This window comes from Periplaneta americana, chromosome 1, assembly GCF_040183065.1.
Source record: "Periplaneta americana isolate PAMFEO1 chromosome 1, P.americana_PAMFEO1_priV1, whole genome shotgun sequence".
Taxonomy (NCBI): domain Eukaryota; kingdom Metazoa; phylum Arthropoda; class Insecta; order Blattodea; family Blattidae; genus Periplaneta; species Periplaneta americana.
Window position 1 is genome coordinate 84,903,626 of NC_091117.1, and position 17,511 is coordinate 84,921,136.

The 17,511-nt window shown below is 36.1% G+C and overlaps 2 protein-coding genes across 4 annotated transcripts in view; both read left to right on the forward strand.

The window, feature by feature from the left end:
- LOC138697725 (aldo-keto reductase family 1 member B1-like) overlaps nt 1-1,563 on the forward strand; it is a 57,449-nt gene extending 55,886 nt beyond the window's left edge. For all 3 annotated transcript variants that reach the window (XM_069823209.1, XM_069823225.1, XM_069823216.1), the window contains one exon: nt 1,428-1,563. In XM_069823209.1, coding sequence (XP_069679310.1) covers nt 1,428-1,470 — 43 coding nt within the window. In that variant the 3' untranslated portion in view covers nt 1,471-1,563. The remainder of the gene's footprint in view (nt 1-1,427) is intronic.
- Nucleotides 1,564-15,571: 14,008 nt separating this feature from the next.
- LOC138697746 (1,5-anhydro-D-fructose reductase-like) overlaps nt 15,572-17,511 on the forward strand; it is a 34,368-nt gene continuing 32,428 nt past the window's right edge. The window contains exon 1 of the mRNA XM_069823236.1: nt 15,572-15,730. Within this exon, the coding sequence (XP_069679337.1) occupies nt 15,665-15,730 (66 nt within the window). The 5' untranslated portion in view covers nt 15,572-15,664. The remainder of the gene's footprint in view (nt 15,731-17,511) is intronic.

Consider the following 17,511-nt stretch of genomic DNA (forward strand, 5'->3'; position numbering starts at 1 on the left):
CGTCAACACATCGTGTACCTGACCGTCGCTTGTACACAGGGAACACGCCGAGTAACGTCGGAACCCTTGCTATGATGCCATTCTGTCTGTCATGTGCTCCGTCTGCACCGCTCTAGTAATTACTATTACAATATCTACAAATTAATTCATTTGATAATATTTTTGTTTCCTATAATATGTTCTTAATGTGTTTCCAGTTCAAATGATGGCCATATGAAGTCCCTATAATGCTTCTGAATAGTCTTCTTTTCTGTTATAAGCCTAACATAACGACTGTACGCCTACAAACAGGTTTCACTTAGTACGGCTCCGTTCAAAATGTGACAAGGGCAAGTAACAGCCAGCCTGCGGGCACGTTTCATATCTTTTGAAAAGATTTCTGGACACACGATAGATTTGTCTCTATCGATAGGATGGAACGCTAGGCACGTAGTCCATTTCATTCAATTCATGAACGACTGTTATCTGATAAGGATTTAGTTGTAACAATTTCGTCGCTTTCAACCTGATACCTTCGATACATCTACCCGTTGGGCTTTCTTAAGATTTCGTGCGAGACTGTTCTAGCCTATAAACTATGTCATCGAGTTTTTCTCCAGCCAGAACGCAATTTATGGGCTTCCTGTATTGTTTTCAAATGAGTCGCTTTCTCTTGTTTCGTTAAATTATGAATTGTTGAAGAAAATGGTTGTTGAACGCCAAAATATATCGCGACATTTTCGTACAATTTCTTCGTAAAATACATTTCATAAATGAACATCCTATATGTACAGCCTGCCACGAACTCAAATGAACTGCGCTGAATAGAAGTCAAATTTATACTAATGTTCTAACCTTGACGTTCCTTCAGCCTATGTTATCTATCTATACTACACAACACAAAACCTTACCACGCTCGATTCAGGAGAGATGTACACACAATTTCTTCGAAAACGGCTTTCGATTCATAACAGTAAAAGTGCGAAGGCATTTACCTGAACGAAACCTGTTTCATGACGAAAGTTCTAATAATAATTTAAGTATCTTGTTTAGTCAACTGTCCGAAGACAGGCCTCAACGTCACAAGTGATATTAACAAAACACCACTTATGAGTCAACTAGGCCTGGAGAAATGGGGTACGGTGGCCAATTTCTTTCCCCCTCCATTACATACATCGTCGCTACATGTACACTAATTAGACTTCAGATGCATAGAAACAATAAAATTGTTCTTTCTCTGACACATATCGTCAAGTGAGGTGTACTGCCTGACAATAATCAGCCAGAACCTCAAACAGAGGCATTAAGTATCTTATAATGTATTAAATAAAAACATAAAAGCAATCTTATTTTATCAATTATTTCTCATTATTATAGTTGTAATATGTATTTTTGCATATTAATAAAGAAGAATTGTAATGTTATAAAATATTTATTTTCCTTTGCAGGGTGAAGGATCACAAACACTACCCGTTCAACATCGAGTTCTAAAACAAACAGAAGACGATGGAAAACTAAAAATATGTAACATTATTTAATATTCCTTAAATTGTGTATAAATATATTAAATATTGAAAGATGTAATTTTATTTTTATTTTCACAACTTAGAGGAAACTATCTGGGGCTAAAACGAATGAAGTTACAGGAAAATGGAGAAAGTTAGACACGCAGAACTGCACGCATTGTATTCTTCACCTGACATAATTAGGAACATTAAATCCAGACGTCTGAGATGGGCATGGCATGTAGCACGTATGGGAGAATTAAGAAATGCATATAGAGTCTTAGTTGGGAGACCGGAGAGAAAAAGACCTTTGGGGAGGCCAAGATGTAGAATGTTAAATGTTATGTTTTATTTAACGACGCTCGCAACTGCCGGGGTTATATCAGCGTCGCCGGTGTGCCGGAATTCTGTCCCGCAGGAGTTCTTTACATGACAGTAAATCTACTGACATAAGCCTGTCGCATTTAAGCACACTTAAATGCCATCGACCTGGCCCGGGATCGAACCCGTAACCTCGGGCATACAAGGACAGCGCTATACCAACTGCGCCAACCAGCCCCAACCAAGACGTAGATGGGAGGATAATATTAAAATGGATTTGAGAGAGGTGGGTTATAATTGTAGAGACTGGATTAATCTTGCTCAGGATATGGACCGATGGCGGGATTATGTGAGGGCGACAATGAACTTCCGGGTTCCTTAAAAGCCATAAGTAAGTAACTATGGCATTTGCTATTTATTAGTTACACACAACTCTGGATATACCCACCTACACTATTTATAAAATACTGAAAGTTAAAAAGAAATATCATATGCACACATAAATTTGTCCATAAAATTATTGCTCACTTGAATTCTTTAATAAATTTTCGGCTTAACACAACTTTGAACGAAGCTAATTTCGGATACCTGGTTCACCAGGGCAAATGGGTAATTCCCGTTGCGAAATGTCTATTTCAACAGATCACTTCGAAGTTAGAATTTTTCCCCCACGTTTTTGAAAACGGTGGCGGAGACGAAAATTGCTCGACTGGCTAGGAACCTGTATGCGGCAGCCCAATCCGCTCTATGAAACTCCTTGGATAGTGCAACCGCTTTGAAATGACCTTGTCCTAACGTTGGCTAAACATAATCACTCGCCAATAGTACCTCCTTTGGAATCATCATAGAGCGAATTGGTTAGTCTACACCCATCGATCCATAGAGTCACTCTACCTAAGAGACGTTACAACCAAAACCTGTGATTTCAAATTTTTTTCTATGCTTTCCTCAGACAATGATCTGCGAATCATAAAAATAACAGTACGATTGATTATCATAGGAGCTACGACATGATTTGCCGTTGCATACGCGAAATTTTCGGAATTTCAACATATGAAACTCACCCTTCAGCAGAATGAAATTATCAACACACAACTCAATTTCAGAACACACTCTTTGACTCTACATTACACCACACGAACACACCCTCACAGGAAATAAAACAAGAGGCGCCAAGACCAACAACGACCAGTTCTGAGGATGACCCATAATAGATCGAAACTTGTAAACCAGGTACGATAGAATTTAACACAAGAAAGTCATATAATACATATTCCGAAGTGATACAGTGTTAAAAGTTGTGTAATCAAGATGTATTATATTTAACATTTGAAGATTAATTACAAGTCGCTTATTTTAACATTATCTAAACAAATATCACATAATAAAATAAAAATATTACGTCTAAAACACTGATTATTAATTGAGCTGTAGTGACACCACACGCGAGTACTAATGTTAGGAAATACTGCGCGCATTCGTAAGAGTTCATGAAAACAATTAATATGCCTATTTATCATTGTTGAAACCACTCTTCTATGCTAGCTAACATAAAAGTTTCCAGAGTATTTCATAGGAATAAAATATGAATGAGATTAATTTTTAAAAGCCATAATGGATATCAGATTTATTTTAACTTGTATAATAGTTTAGATATGTATAATGTTATTTTATTAATGTGTTTTAACTTGTCTTAACATTCACCTTGTCTTATAATGGTTCACATTGCACTTGGTTATTTATATGTACATCTATAGTTCAATAGTTTTCACTATGGTCTGAAGAAGACTCAGTTGAGTCGAAAACGTTCATATCTTAGTTTAAAATGAGTACAAATGACTTCTAATTATTTTGTTCCTATACAGATAAGACCCTTGCATTTTGACTTAATCAGATTAGTTTTGACAAAAATTGCTATTAAATGCAGGCTTATATTTGCTTTTAAGAATGAAACCTTTCCTAAAGGAAGAAAATTATTAACTTTGAACTATTGAACCTTAGTAAGATGTTAAATGACACAAATTTCATACAGGCAGGTTCTCTAGTAACATTTCTGTACTAAACAGTGCTATGATATTCTGAGGGGCTGATAAAAAGACAACAGAGAGCGAATATGAAATTATTGTTTATAGACAGGCTGTATGTAGGCTAGAATTTCTCTCTTAAGATTGTTAAAGATTTGAATAACTTGCCAATTTCTTTTAATTCCAATTGGATTGCATCTCATATTGTCCTTTTTCCTTACTTACTTGTAATCCTCTAGAATAAATCGTATAAAACTGGATGTTTCCTTACAATTTCAATCAATTTCTCACAGAACGCCATCATAAAATTCGCGGTGGCAGCGAAAAAAAAAAACCGCGCAGGCGGCGAATCTAAATTTCAACGCTGCAGATTCGCAGCCGTCCGGCGATACTTTCGCGTCGGTGTGGGCACACTCATATACCGCAAGGTACACTGAGCCGGTGGCAACTTAGCGAAGCGAAACAATCGCCACCGCTGCGAATATTTCACGTCGGTGTGGGGAGGCCTTTACGGTTGGGGAAAACCCAATCAGGTAATTAGCCCAAGTAGGACAGTTGATATAGGTACCGGGTCCTAAAGGATACGATGGAGATTTCCTAACAAAGAAGAGCACAGATCAAAGTTTCATTTGTCATGAACATGTTTTTCCCTTCCTACAATAGTAAGCAAATTTATGAATAAGAAAGTCCTTAAGAAACAAGTCGTTCTATGGAGAAACACAAAGAGAAACCAAATAACTCATTCTTATATAAACTATCCATAAGAGGAACAACGAACTTTTAAGAGGAGTCCAGGAAACGTGTCAGAGTAAGTGTTCGTCTTTTAACAGGCCATTTCCTCATAAAAAAAACTTCACTTTTTAGGACTTGTTGACAACCAAACCTTAAGAGGAAGAGGAAACTTCATCCCATATTTTGTGACTCAGTAGTTCTCTGCTATCAGATTCAAATATATCAGTTGTAATTTCTTGAAACCAAGAGAGCTCTCTTAATGTCACTGATGAGCACCATTACTTTTATCTCAGACACTGTTTGATAACAGACTAAGATATCGGTTGTACAATAGATCTAAGATCGCAATTTAGGTATGGTCGGTTGCATCACCCTTTCCTCAAAAATATAAAAATATGTATAAAGTTGAATGTTCATCAGCATATACTCAATGAAATAAATATGTATTTCCTGTGGCGTTATAACTTACTGCAAATAATTAATAAAGCTTTTTGGATCATTAATTGTATTGTAAATAGGCCTATTGTAGCTAGCTTACACTAAGATACAAGATCTTTCATTTATTTTATTTTTTTTTTTTACTTTTCACCAAAATAAAGTGGCATTTCTACAGTAAAGTAAGCCTATAGTTTAACAAAAAATGCTAATAAAGATACTGAAAAACATAATTTTCCCACGCAAAAGATCACAATAAGAATTATTACATTAATAATTAATTATTACCGGTACGCTATTAAAGCACAAGTGCTGGGACAAAAGTAACAGTGCCTGTGCTCAAGGTACGTTAGTAGAATAACAATATGAAAAATATAAATTCCTTCTCGCACGAGGAATTGTGTCTTTATAAACATGTTATCATTTGAACACCAGTCCGCGGCCCAGATGCATTTCTAAGTTACATGCACTTGATATTTTCCGCATCGCAAATTTACAGCATGCAGCTAGTATAAAGGAATGTAGGAGAAATTGCAACTCCACGTGAGTCTTTAGAAAGTAATGATATATAGGGTGTTTCCATCACTATCGAGGTTCAGTAACGCCACTGATGCTAATTACAAGACTGTGTGTATCATTAAAATATCGGGTAGATAAGAACGCCTCTTGCATGCGTAGAAAGTACACTAATGTTCTTTGCATCCATGCTGGGAAATCAAATATTTAGCTTCTTTAAATTCTTTCAAAAGTGTCGACGTACTACTACTTGTCTTATGTGATAAAACGATATAGGAATTCTATATTAAAATAATAATAATAAACAATTTGTATCAGAAAGTCAGATTGTAGTTAATGTTCTTACGTTTCATAGGCACCTCAAAATTTATGCGCGAATCTATGCTAAGAGGATTATCTGTCCGGAATTTTATTGACAAATATTTTGCATTGGAATCCACGACAGGAGCGTTATTAGACGTGGATTTTCAATTCCATATCGTTCCTCTCAACCATTCTAGAATCTGCAAAAGTTTTTATTTAGTTTTTGTTTTTATTCACCACACGCGTACAATTGTATACCTTCAGCACACGTGGGGTATATATTTACCCCAACATTTTAGCATCATTTTAATACTTACTACTTAGTGGCTTTTAAGGAACCCGGAGGTTCATTGCCGCCCTCACATAAGCCCGCCATTGGTCCCTATCCTGAGCAAAATTAATCCATTCTCTATCATCATATCCCACCTCCCTCAAATCCATTTTAATATTATCTTCCCATCTACGTCTCGGCCTCCCTAAAGGTCTTTTTCCCTCCGGCCTCCCAACTAACACTCTATATGCATTTCTGGATTCGCCCATACGTGCTACATGCCCTGCCCATCTCAAACGTCTGGATTTTATGTTCCTAATTATGTCAGGTGAAGAATACAATGCATGCAGTTCTGTGTTGTGTAACTTTCTCCATTCTCCTGTAACTTCACCCCTCTTAGCTCCAAATATTTTCCTAAGCACCTTATTCGCAAACACCCTTAATCTCTGTTCCTCTCTCAAAGTGAGAGTCCAAGTTTCACAACCGTGGGTCCCTATCACCACGGCATGGCGCGTCCTCAGGTTGCGGATCGAGGATACGGCCTCCAGATATGGAGGGTAGCTGTGAATATATAGAATAAGCAGTCGCGGACAGCCGGTGAGGGGTGGTCCTCCAGCTTGGGGGTTGGGCGAAGGGCTAACAACCCGTCACCGTAAAAAAACAGCTTGTTACGAATCCTTCAAATAAGCATCATTTTAATATCAGAAACAATTATGTATATGAGGTGTTTTGTATTTTATGTAATTTAAATGTTTATCTCTAGCTCCACATTAAGAAATTACATTTTACAGCAGTTGTAGAAAATACACCCAATACAGAATACACCCAAAGCTACACTACACATTAAAAATTGAAAACAACAAATCTATAAATTTTCAAGACATCACAATAACAAAAGTCGACAACAAACACACATTCAAGTCTACAGAAAACCCACAACAACAACATACATACACAACACATCCAATCACCCAACACAACACAAACAAGCTGCATTCCGAACAATGGTCCACAATACTCAACATATCAATGAACCAACGTGACTACAAAGAAAAGCTAAACACAATCAATTACATAGCGCAAGAAAAAGGACAACACCAACATAATAAGAAAGAGAAAACATAAACACAAAAAAGCGTAAGAATACAACAGAAACACAAGAACACAAAAAATACATCACACTAACATACGAAAACAAAATCACACACAAGATTGCAACCTCATTCAAGAAATTAAATTACAACATCGCATACAGAACAAATAATACTCTACAAAAGCTTCTCAACACACAAACAACACAAATAAACAAACAAACAAATACAACCACACAGGCGTATACAAACTTAAATCAAATGCAACACCCGCAACAACTTTTACATAGGACAGACATGCAGATCATTTCAAACACGTTACAAAGAACACATCACAGCCATAACAAAACTACAAAACACTTCCACATATGCAGAACACATCACAAATGCTAACCACACTTACAGAGACATCAACACAGACATGGAAATTCTACATTTCCAACAGAAAAACCAGGAACTAAACACACTAGAACAATACGGAATATACAGGCACACAAAAACACACCCAAATCAAATCCTCAACACAGAATTGAATTTCAGAACACACTTTATAACTCCACATTACAATACACAAACACACCCCCACAGGAAACGCAATCAGAAAGCGCGAAGAACACCTAGTTCTGATGATAGTCCACCGGCTGATACTAGTCAACAAGGAAACCTAGTTAATTAACACGTAAAAGCATATACAGTATATACTTTATATTCCGAAGTAATATAGTGTTAAAAATGTATAATCAAGACGTATATGTAATATAAATATCTTACTATGAACAGGTTACCTCCTCTCCTTTCCTCTCCTCCCCCTATAAATCAATAAATAAATAAAAAATAAATCAAACCGAAACTACGATAAGAGCTACTTATTGGCTTTCTCTACAATCTACTTCAGTTTGAGTCTTCTAGGTAGCAGCAAAAATTAAAAAACAAAACATGTTCAAAGGTACACATGATGCTGAAGGTACAACAGTTTCCCCTATATTTTTACCCCAACATTTTAGCATCATTTTAATATTAGAAACAATATTATGTATATGAGTTTTTTGTATTTTATGTAATTTAAATGTTTATCTCTAGCTCCACATTAAAAATTACATTTTATAGCATTTTTTTTTTCAATAAGTAGTTGTAAAAAAATAATCACGGAACCACATCCTACTCTGAGAAATCAGACTCAGGTTTACGATTAGAACATTTTTCACACAACATAACCAAATGTCTTTACATAATTATGAGCTTTTGACACATCTGACAAAAGCTTGTTAATAGTTTTGCGAACTATTCTTCTCGAGCAGCTTTCACAATGACCACTGGATGACTTTCTTGAAATACCTGTCCCATCTTTAGCCCAGAGATTTTTGACGTTCTGGAGGGATAATTTTAGGCTCCCAGCAAATTACAAGAGATCTGTAAGTGTCTTTATTTCTGATGGATTTGATGGTGAAGCATCATGTTCCTAGCTGAATCGTCCTACAATTGGATGGATATGAATATTTGTGGAATTCACAATAACATCTATAATATCATCATCAATGAGACAAAACCAAATTTCCAATGGTAATTTGGTCTCACGAGCTTTTCCTTTGCTGCCAGGTAGATGAGTGACTATATTACAGGCTCTTGTTCTCCTGTCTCGAGGGGGTTCATTTTTTTGCCAGACAGTACCATCCTTACCTATGTATATAGAATCCCTTCATCTCCATAAATCACCACCGTCATCATCAGCAGCATCAATAGGGATATCTTATGCGAAGTTTTACCGTTAGATGGCAGGACCGTTCCATACGACACAGGGCTATATTATGTCATATACTACAGTTCATTACCGTTCTTCCGCTTGTTGGTTTTCTGTGCGTGTCAAAATTATATTCATAATTATTTTGTATAACTTAGTATAATTTAATATAATTCAGTATTTTCTTACCTCATAATGTAATTTAATTTACAATAAATAATAGCGTAAACTTGTATAATACTGAGCTATTCCTCTTAAGAGATGGATGGGGAAATCTGCAGTAAGCAGAATACAGATACGAGTAAATTGAATGTTCATGAACCTAAACGAGAACTTTGAGAACGAGGTCTACGAATAAAAAAAAGAAGGATCTTTGTCGAAGGTGAATATTGCCTCTTTAACCATAAGTATTGTAAGTAGGTACCGTACGCGATAAACAGGATATGCAGCCACCAATATCTTTTTTTTTTTATAGGTAAGGGACTATGGGGCTTAAATTCCTCGTACTTTTTTTTCTAATTCCAGAAAGAATAAATGCAGTTTTTAATAGGATGATACAATATGATCGCAGTAATATCACGATTATTCGTACGTTTTGAAGGTTAAGGGCATGCTGTTTTGAAAACTTTGTATGATGATTTAAAAAATTTGAAGTTAAACATGGTTTCAATAAGTTACTTAGACTATATTATTTATAAGCCTACATATTTTTTTCATTACGGATCGTCATAGATAATAAACATCCCAGTTCATCGAGAGCTTACTGTAGGCCAAGTATCGTTCCATTGTAAAATGGACTCCAACTATTGCATACAATCTAAGCTAACATAGCTTGCTGTCGAGGTTCCATTTGTTTTCATTAATTTTTTTTTTCTTTGCCCTCTTCCAAAATGAAACTGTAGCCAGCAATTCCTTATTTGAAGTAGTTCTTTTTTTTAATAGGCGCAATTTAAATAGTTATATTTCTGTTTTAAGGTTGAAAGCATATACGGTATTCAGAATCTTTCGGGACCTTATTGAAGGTAAAAAGCTTTCCCTGGTTTTTACATATAGGAATACAACAAAAATTTGGCATTTTGAGTTATTTTTAAGAGTATTTAATATACTAATACACTACATAAATCCTCAATGTTTATATATTGGGAAACAAATGCACACTCGCGCTATCTGTTGGTGCTAGTTCAGGATATCCCTATTGCCATAGTTAATTGTTCGGGTATACTATTGTGGTCAGTATATGATAAATGATCATTGTCGATATCATGTTCATCACCTTCAGTATACTCTTCTTCATGTCTTCATCAAGCCAATTATTAATTTTTCGAGTTTTTAGGTCTTGTTCTGCCATTGATTTGAAAGTATGGGTGTAAATATAGTTCCCTAATTCGTTATACCCTGCGGTATTTAAAGTGAAATTTTAATTTACATGAATATATTCGTGGGGTAAAAATTCACCCCAATCAGAAATACGATGCTTACACATCAGAAACTAAAATGAAACTAAACCAATAATATGCCACAACAATGCACAATATTTGTTTCAGAGGTTCTATAAATATGAAAATAATACAAGCATTTAGCCATTGTTGAAAATGTTTTTGAATATTGTTGGGATATAATTTATCCCCAGGCGTGTGCTGAAGGGTTAATCGACGGAAATATTGTGCTTATTCTGAAAAAAAGCAGATTAACTAAGAAAAAAACTATTGCTTTTGTGACTCAACTGTAAGTTTATGCTTGATTATCTTCACAGGCGGATTGTTACACATACCACAGATTATTTATCAGATTCGCGTATCACACAGTGAAATACAGATTTGCTCATCCTACTTCATTCAAGTTTATTCAGTTGATCTAATCCTCTCGACTGCACTGTGACTCTGGGTTTACAGAAATAGTATCAGGATATTTCCACGGGATAAATGGCGGACACGTAGGACTGCCATCCCTACTGCCATTAATGCTGATTGTCTCTGTAGGTTGGAACCTTAACCTCTCGTCACCATGTGCGCCTCCATTGCCTGTAATGGAAATGACTTCATTTAAGTATAGCCTACTAGTGGATGAAATTTGAAGAATTAGGACAAAAAAAGTTGATTTTTATGTTTTTCACTCAATAGACTCTAATCTTCGTCTATCAGAAAATCGTATCAATTTATTATCTGTTCTGCCAATTTTGTCACCAGCGGACATTTCTAAAAAGCATGCACATTGTATTTAAAGATCTAACACATGCCTGCCTTATTGTTTTCTTAGTTTCTGGCGTGAAGACGTCTAGAAGTTCGGTCCAGTATTGGGTGCCATCTAGAGATGAACAACGATCGACAAAGCAAGACTACAAGCGCTCGCAAAGCCGAAAACCCGCACCGACAATGTTGTATACGTCGCGTCGTTGATGTAAAGACTGCTTGTGAGTGTTTCGAGACGTCGAGATTGATCATTCCCGAAGTCCTGAACGTCAAGCAGCCTTGTTTATACCTGACTGAACTTTTATCTACTTTGGCAACTGTTATTTATGTATAAACAATCAAGTAGCCTATTTGAAACATCATCTCCACCTTTCAGTGTATAATAATCCGTTCCCCAGTCTTTATTTAATTACTAAGCCCTTATTAAAAGGCTAGGAATTTTCTTTTCATATGTTTGAGATCAAGTGTGCAATCTCAAGTAAAAAGATATTAACGTTATGTTTTACGTTTCTTAGAAATGCAAATTTATTTAATTGTTTTTTTATATTTATATAACCATAGGTAATATCATAATATAATAGAAGCAGAACATTTTGATAACTAAGATATTGTTCTGTTTTGTCTTTTTGTCTCACTTAAACATTTATAATGTTATTTATTTCAATGAATGTATGTTACTCAAAATTACTAAATCTTTCCACGCTGACCAAATGCTATTTCGAGAATGATCAGCGAGACTCGAAGCACAGGAGAATGACGAGACGAGATTCAAAAGACAAATGCAACGAACACAGCGAGCGAGAGGGTAGTTAGTTTTGTTCATCTCTAGTGACATCTAGTATGTCTACCGACACATTTTCAAGTAAGTTTTCCCGCTCCTATAATTTCTAAACTACACGACATATTCAAATGAAGTGAACGGCGATCTACAGATGAAGAATTGATGATATATCCAAAGTAATCTTGAGTTGGAGCGGGTGACGTCATCTAGCGATACGTGGGAGGACTGAATTTGAGGCACGAATTGCCGGGTCTCGGGGTAGCCGAGGCAGTGTAACTGGAGAATGCGAAGAGATGGAACGTTCGCAGTAGTGTCAAACGATTTGATTTGTAACTAACCAGACTTCAATCTCAATTAACCGACAATAAGCAGTCGACAAGTTAAACTGGAAATACTCGCGAATGAAGCTGAGTGAAGAGAGAAAATACACTAATGCAGAGCAAATGGGAACAGGCGCAACAGCAACAGGTTTTCAGGGAATCTGGGAAGAAGAGATGTTGATAGTTACTACTGACTTTTTTCTTAACCTCCTGTTTTATTCGATTTACGCACCGCTACTGGTATGGGGAGGTGGAGGTTCACTTCACTATAAACTAGATATTTGAAAAATGCGGGTCCCCGGCATGACGCAGAGTCACCGTTGAAACATCAGAGAATAATCACAAGACAACGGACAAACACCCAGTATCATGGACGCAAGATAAATTTCTTCCACTGTTCACTCCGAAAAATGTAATCTCGGTTTGGAAGCGCACGTGCTATTCACATAGCCACATCTGCAGACATGTCATACCTAATCATTACAAGGGTTCGAATTTTCTCTTGATTTTTAAGTTTATTGGGTTTAGTATAAATATTGATATACCAAATAAAATAATAATGCTATATTTTAAATAATAAAAATTAAAGTTTAAAATTCAAAATTTTAGTTCGGTCAGATTAAAACTGCTATGCAAGATACTTTTTATATTGATTAGTAATTATAAGGTAATAAGTGACAATAATCTGATAACCTTTAAAGCCACATAGTCCAAATTTGGTACAGTATGCACTGGCAAGCTCATAAACACGTCGTATAAATGTGAATCATAACTTTAAAACTGTAAAAGTTAAAAATTTCAGTCATAACTGCACTTAGACAATGGATGACAAAATAGAAATAAGGTACCATAATAACGGCAGTGAAAAAGCGGAATTGTTCCGGTATAACTTATTTCAACGCAGTATTGTAGAATTGTAATATCTATATCACAGCAAATAATGTCAGCTTTCATCTCCTATAAAAGCACTTGGACTTAAATAATGATTATTTTCACTAGTGCGAAAAAATTTAAAGATAAATACATTATTGTATTTTAACTGGATATGAGTTTGGATGTTAGATCCCGACGATGAGTATGGGAGAGAAAATCTCATGAAATGAAGTATGAGTCAAGAAAAAGAAAAGCAAAAAAATCAGAGGAGACGTGAAGATGAAATGATAAAATGCAAAAGAATAAAATATCAGAAAATAGTAAACAATACTAATACAAAAAAAAGAACCTGAGAAAATGAAGTAAGCGTAATGGGAGAAAGAAAGGGTGGGTCAAAATAATAAACTAGACATATCAGTATGGAACCCGTCAATAAGACACTTTGATGCAAGAATAATTCGATATTGACTTATCGAATTGAAATCACATGAACGAACTTAAGCCTCAAAGAAATCAAAACAATTGAAAGCGACAAAGGAAGTTTTTCAACGGCAGCTCGTGAATTTCACAATAATTTCCAACAAGACTAACCTACGAGCAAGTTAAGGAAACTTTCCTAATTGAAGACCTGTAATATAAGACTGTCATCCAACGAGAGTTCAACTCGACTGCTGGGACAGGGGACACGGGAAAGAGTCAATGTGATAAGCGCCCACTTACTTTAGGTATGATTATAACTGGTATGATTGTAATTGGAATGATTATAATTGGAATGGTTATAATTGGTATGATTGTAATTGGTATGATTATAATTGGTATGATAGTAATTAATGTTTAGAGTGACATTATTAATACTGTAAATATAAAATGTATTCCATCCTCATAACTCGTACAGACTTGACCTAAAATTTATAGTTTGAGTCATGTATCTACTGTGGTTAATGACTAAAGGATTATCTGTCAAAGTACAAAGGCAGGTCATCGCACTGGCCACGGCGTGGGTAAGCCATCGAGTAGACGCGAATCACGCGGACTTCAAAGGTCACCGTAGCGTCACTGGCGCGAGCCGATAAAACGGCGCGGCGATCGTTGGAGAAGCATCATTATTATTGTAATAGCTCTGCAGTCGGCAGAAGTGCTGGGAGGGTGACGAGTGACCCACGTGGCAACGAGTAATCATCATCATCATCATCATCTTCATTTCATCACTTGTACTACGCCTTGTAGTTCAAGATTGATTAATAAACTTAATTATTGGCAGCCCTTGGTTGTTTAAAGGACTTAGATCTTTTACTAATCCATCTATAACGCACTCCAACAGAAGTTGGTTCAACAAACTTTATCACAACATGATAATATTTCTGGCTGGATTATTGACTATACATCATATAGACAAACATATTAAATCGAGAAACGATTAATTATAAGTGAATGTTATTGCCAGTGGTTGAAAAAATCGGAACTGCATACATCTGAAATTATACAGCCCGATCAGTATTGCAGATATCCATTATACCAATATTATCTTTTTTCCGAGGTTTTCCCTAAACCTCTTAAGAGCATATACTGGGTAACTTTCGGCACTGGATCCTGGATTCATTTTGCTGGCATCACTCGGACGCTTGATTACCATAGCAGCTGATAAAGAGTCGTAAAGTTAGTTAGTGGGGGATTAAAAAGGTCGCGTCAGCTACTATGGCTATTTGCGCCCTTTAAAGCGTCGTAAAATAACCAATAAAAAATAGTATCGAATAATTTCCGTTTGAGATACGTATAATTCGGTCTATGTCGTCAGATTACTATCAAGTAGCATATCTGGAAGCCCGTATAAGACAACTCACAAAATACTTAAAAAATGTGGGCTGAAATCGATGTTTGTTGTGTAACCAGGATAACTCAATTTAAAAAAACTTTAAAATTATTTGAGTAGAGAACAGAGAAAAGGCCTTTACAGTAAATCAATTTTGAGATATGAATTTTCCTTTTTCTGTACCTATCATCCAGATATTATACATAACGGGTAAATAAATTATATGCCCAAAAGATGAAATTCTAAACTTGCTCCAAACAATATATAGGACCTGAAATCTTTACTTTTTTAAATAACCCGGTTTACACATTCGCTAATTTCGTATCAATTTACTTCTGTGAAAAATACTAAACAAGACCGAAACAAGATGACTATCCAGACTTACTCATTTTCGAACCCAGCACCGTAACAAATAAAAATGCCAACACACGCGTTAAATGTCACAGTCTGAAAGATAACAGTCACTTCTCATGTCTAAGATCCTCCACGTTTCAATCTCGTGCCGAGAAACATGTGTAATTCAGACAAAGCAATCAGATTTAATCTAATTGACGTGTTATCGTATACTATTGACATACGTGTAATAGTTTTATATAGGCTTGCACAAATTGAATCTTTTGCGGTATTGCCCAACAGTGACAATAGTAAATCACTCCAACGGTCCTTCAGATAAAACGACTTGCACTGTCATTGAGAACTGCCTTATAAATGGTGCAGCTCTCAGAGTTTCGTATCAGTATTTGACACCGATCTGCTTAATTCCAAGTCCTAACAAAATGGTTCCGACAGTGAAGTTCAACAACAACCGTGAATTTCCAGTTATCGGCTTGGGAACGTATACTGTATGTACAATTAGTTTTATTCTCAAAACTTAACACACGATATTATTCATTTTAATGTATTTTATATTTACAAATAAGATTCAACATTTATATTTCACATTTCTCCCCCATAACCTAAGATTAAAAGATTATATAGACTATATTTATACAGAGTATTTAAAAAAATTATGATAAAAAATTTGGAGGTGAGAAGTAAAAACGAAGAGAAGGAAAGCGCTCCAGTAAACATGGGTTCTCAAATTAATCGTTTACGAGATAATCCCATTTTGTGCTGGTTGGAGCTCGCTGTATACTAATGCCAACAAAAGCAGTGATAATTTAACTTAATTTATCAATTACGAGACAGTAAAATTCCTAATTTTGGCTTCAACAACAGAGAAATATGATTGACATACACAAAAGAAACTTTTTACTTGAGTGTTCAAAATGCCGGCCATGCACTTGAAAGCATCTGTCTAGTCTTCTCCGCAAAGATCCGCGAATGCGCTTGAACAATCCTGGATTATTCTTCATTTGCTGGAAGGAATCTACAATCCGATGCTACAATTCTTCAGGTGTGGTGATGTCTGTTGTGTAAACTAACCACATACCCAAAAGTCCAAAGGTTTTTAATTCGATGAATTATGAAGGTACAGGTCCTCCTCTACCTATCCACAGTTCGCCATATCGTCTATTTAGTCATGGTCTCACACTTAGGAGGAAATGGGAAAGGGCGGCATACATACGAAGCATGAATGTTGCCGCTTTACCGTATCCAGGCGCTCGAATCACTGCACTGACGGCCCCAATAAAAAAAAATGGCATTATCTCGTAAACGGTTAATTTGGCACCACGTTTATTGAAACCTGTTTGCTTCTCTTCGTTTTTACTTCTCATCCCTAAATTTTTGACAATCACTTTTGAAACATCCTGCTTAGGCCTATAGGGTTTTTTAAAAATAGGCCTACATGGCAAAAATACAGAGTTAGATTCCTCATATGTATAGCAGGAAAAAGGTTTATATAAACATGGGTCCGGAGATTCGTAATTTCTGAGATAACACACTTAGTTTGAAATTCTGTAATGATATACTCACTTGATTATCTTACAACAAGTGTTCGAAATGTCCACCCCCTGCTATATTGCAGGTCGCTTCTCGTCGCCTCATGAGTTACTAACATGCTCAAAATGACTGTCGTACGTAGTCTTTGATTACTGAATATTCAGAGATAGACTAATTGCTTAGCCTCCACGCTCACCTCATCTAAACTTGTTGGACTTCTTTGTGTGGGAATATTTTAAGTTGTTAGTGTACTCGATTGCTGTGAGGATGAAGCAACACTTCGTGGGGGAATTGTGGAGACTTCTCATACAATATGTACAACGGCAGTCATTTTTGAGAGTGTTCGTAACTCAATGAGACAACGAGCAGAAGTCTGCCATGTAGCAGGGATGGTCATTTCGAGCATTTATTGTAAGGTAATCAAGAGAGTGCTCTCCTCTGATGGAGGTTCTGGTTGATATGTACATCTATTATAAAGCAGTACATCTCACTTGACGATATGTGTCAGAGGAAGAAAAACAATTGTTTGTATGCATCTGAAGTCTGACTAGTGTAATATCTAGCTAGTCGGCGATATATGTAATGGAGGGGGAAAGGAACTGGCCACCCTACCCCATTATCTCCTGGCCTAGTTGTCTCATGAGAGGTGCCTTCTTGATATCACTTGTGAAGTTCAGACCTGTCTTCGGACAGTTGACTGAAGAACAACGAGAGTGCAACAATACAGTAAATTGAAAGG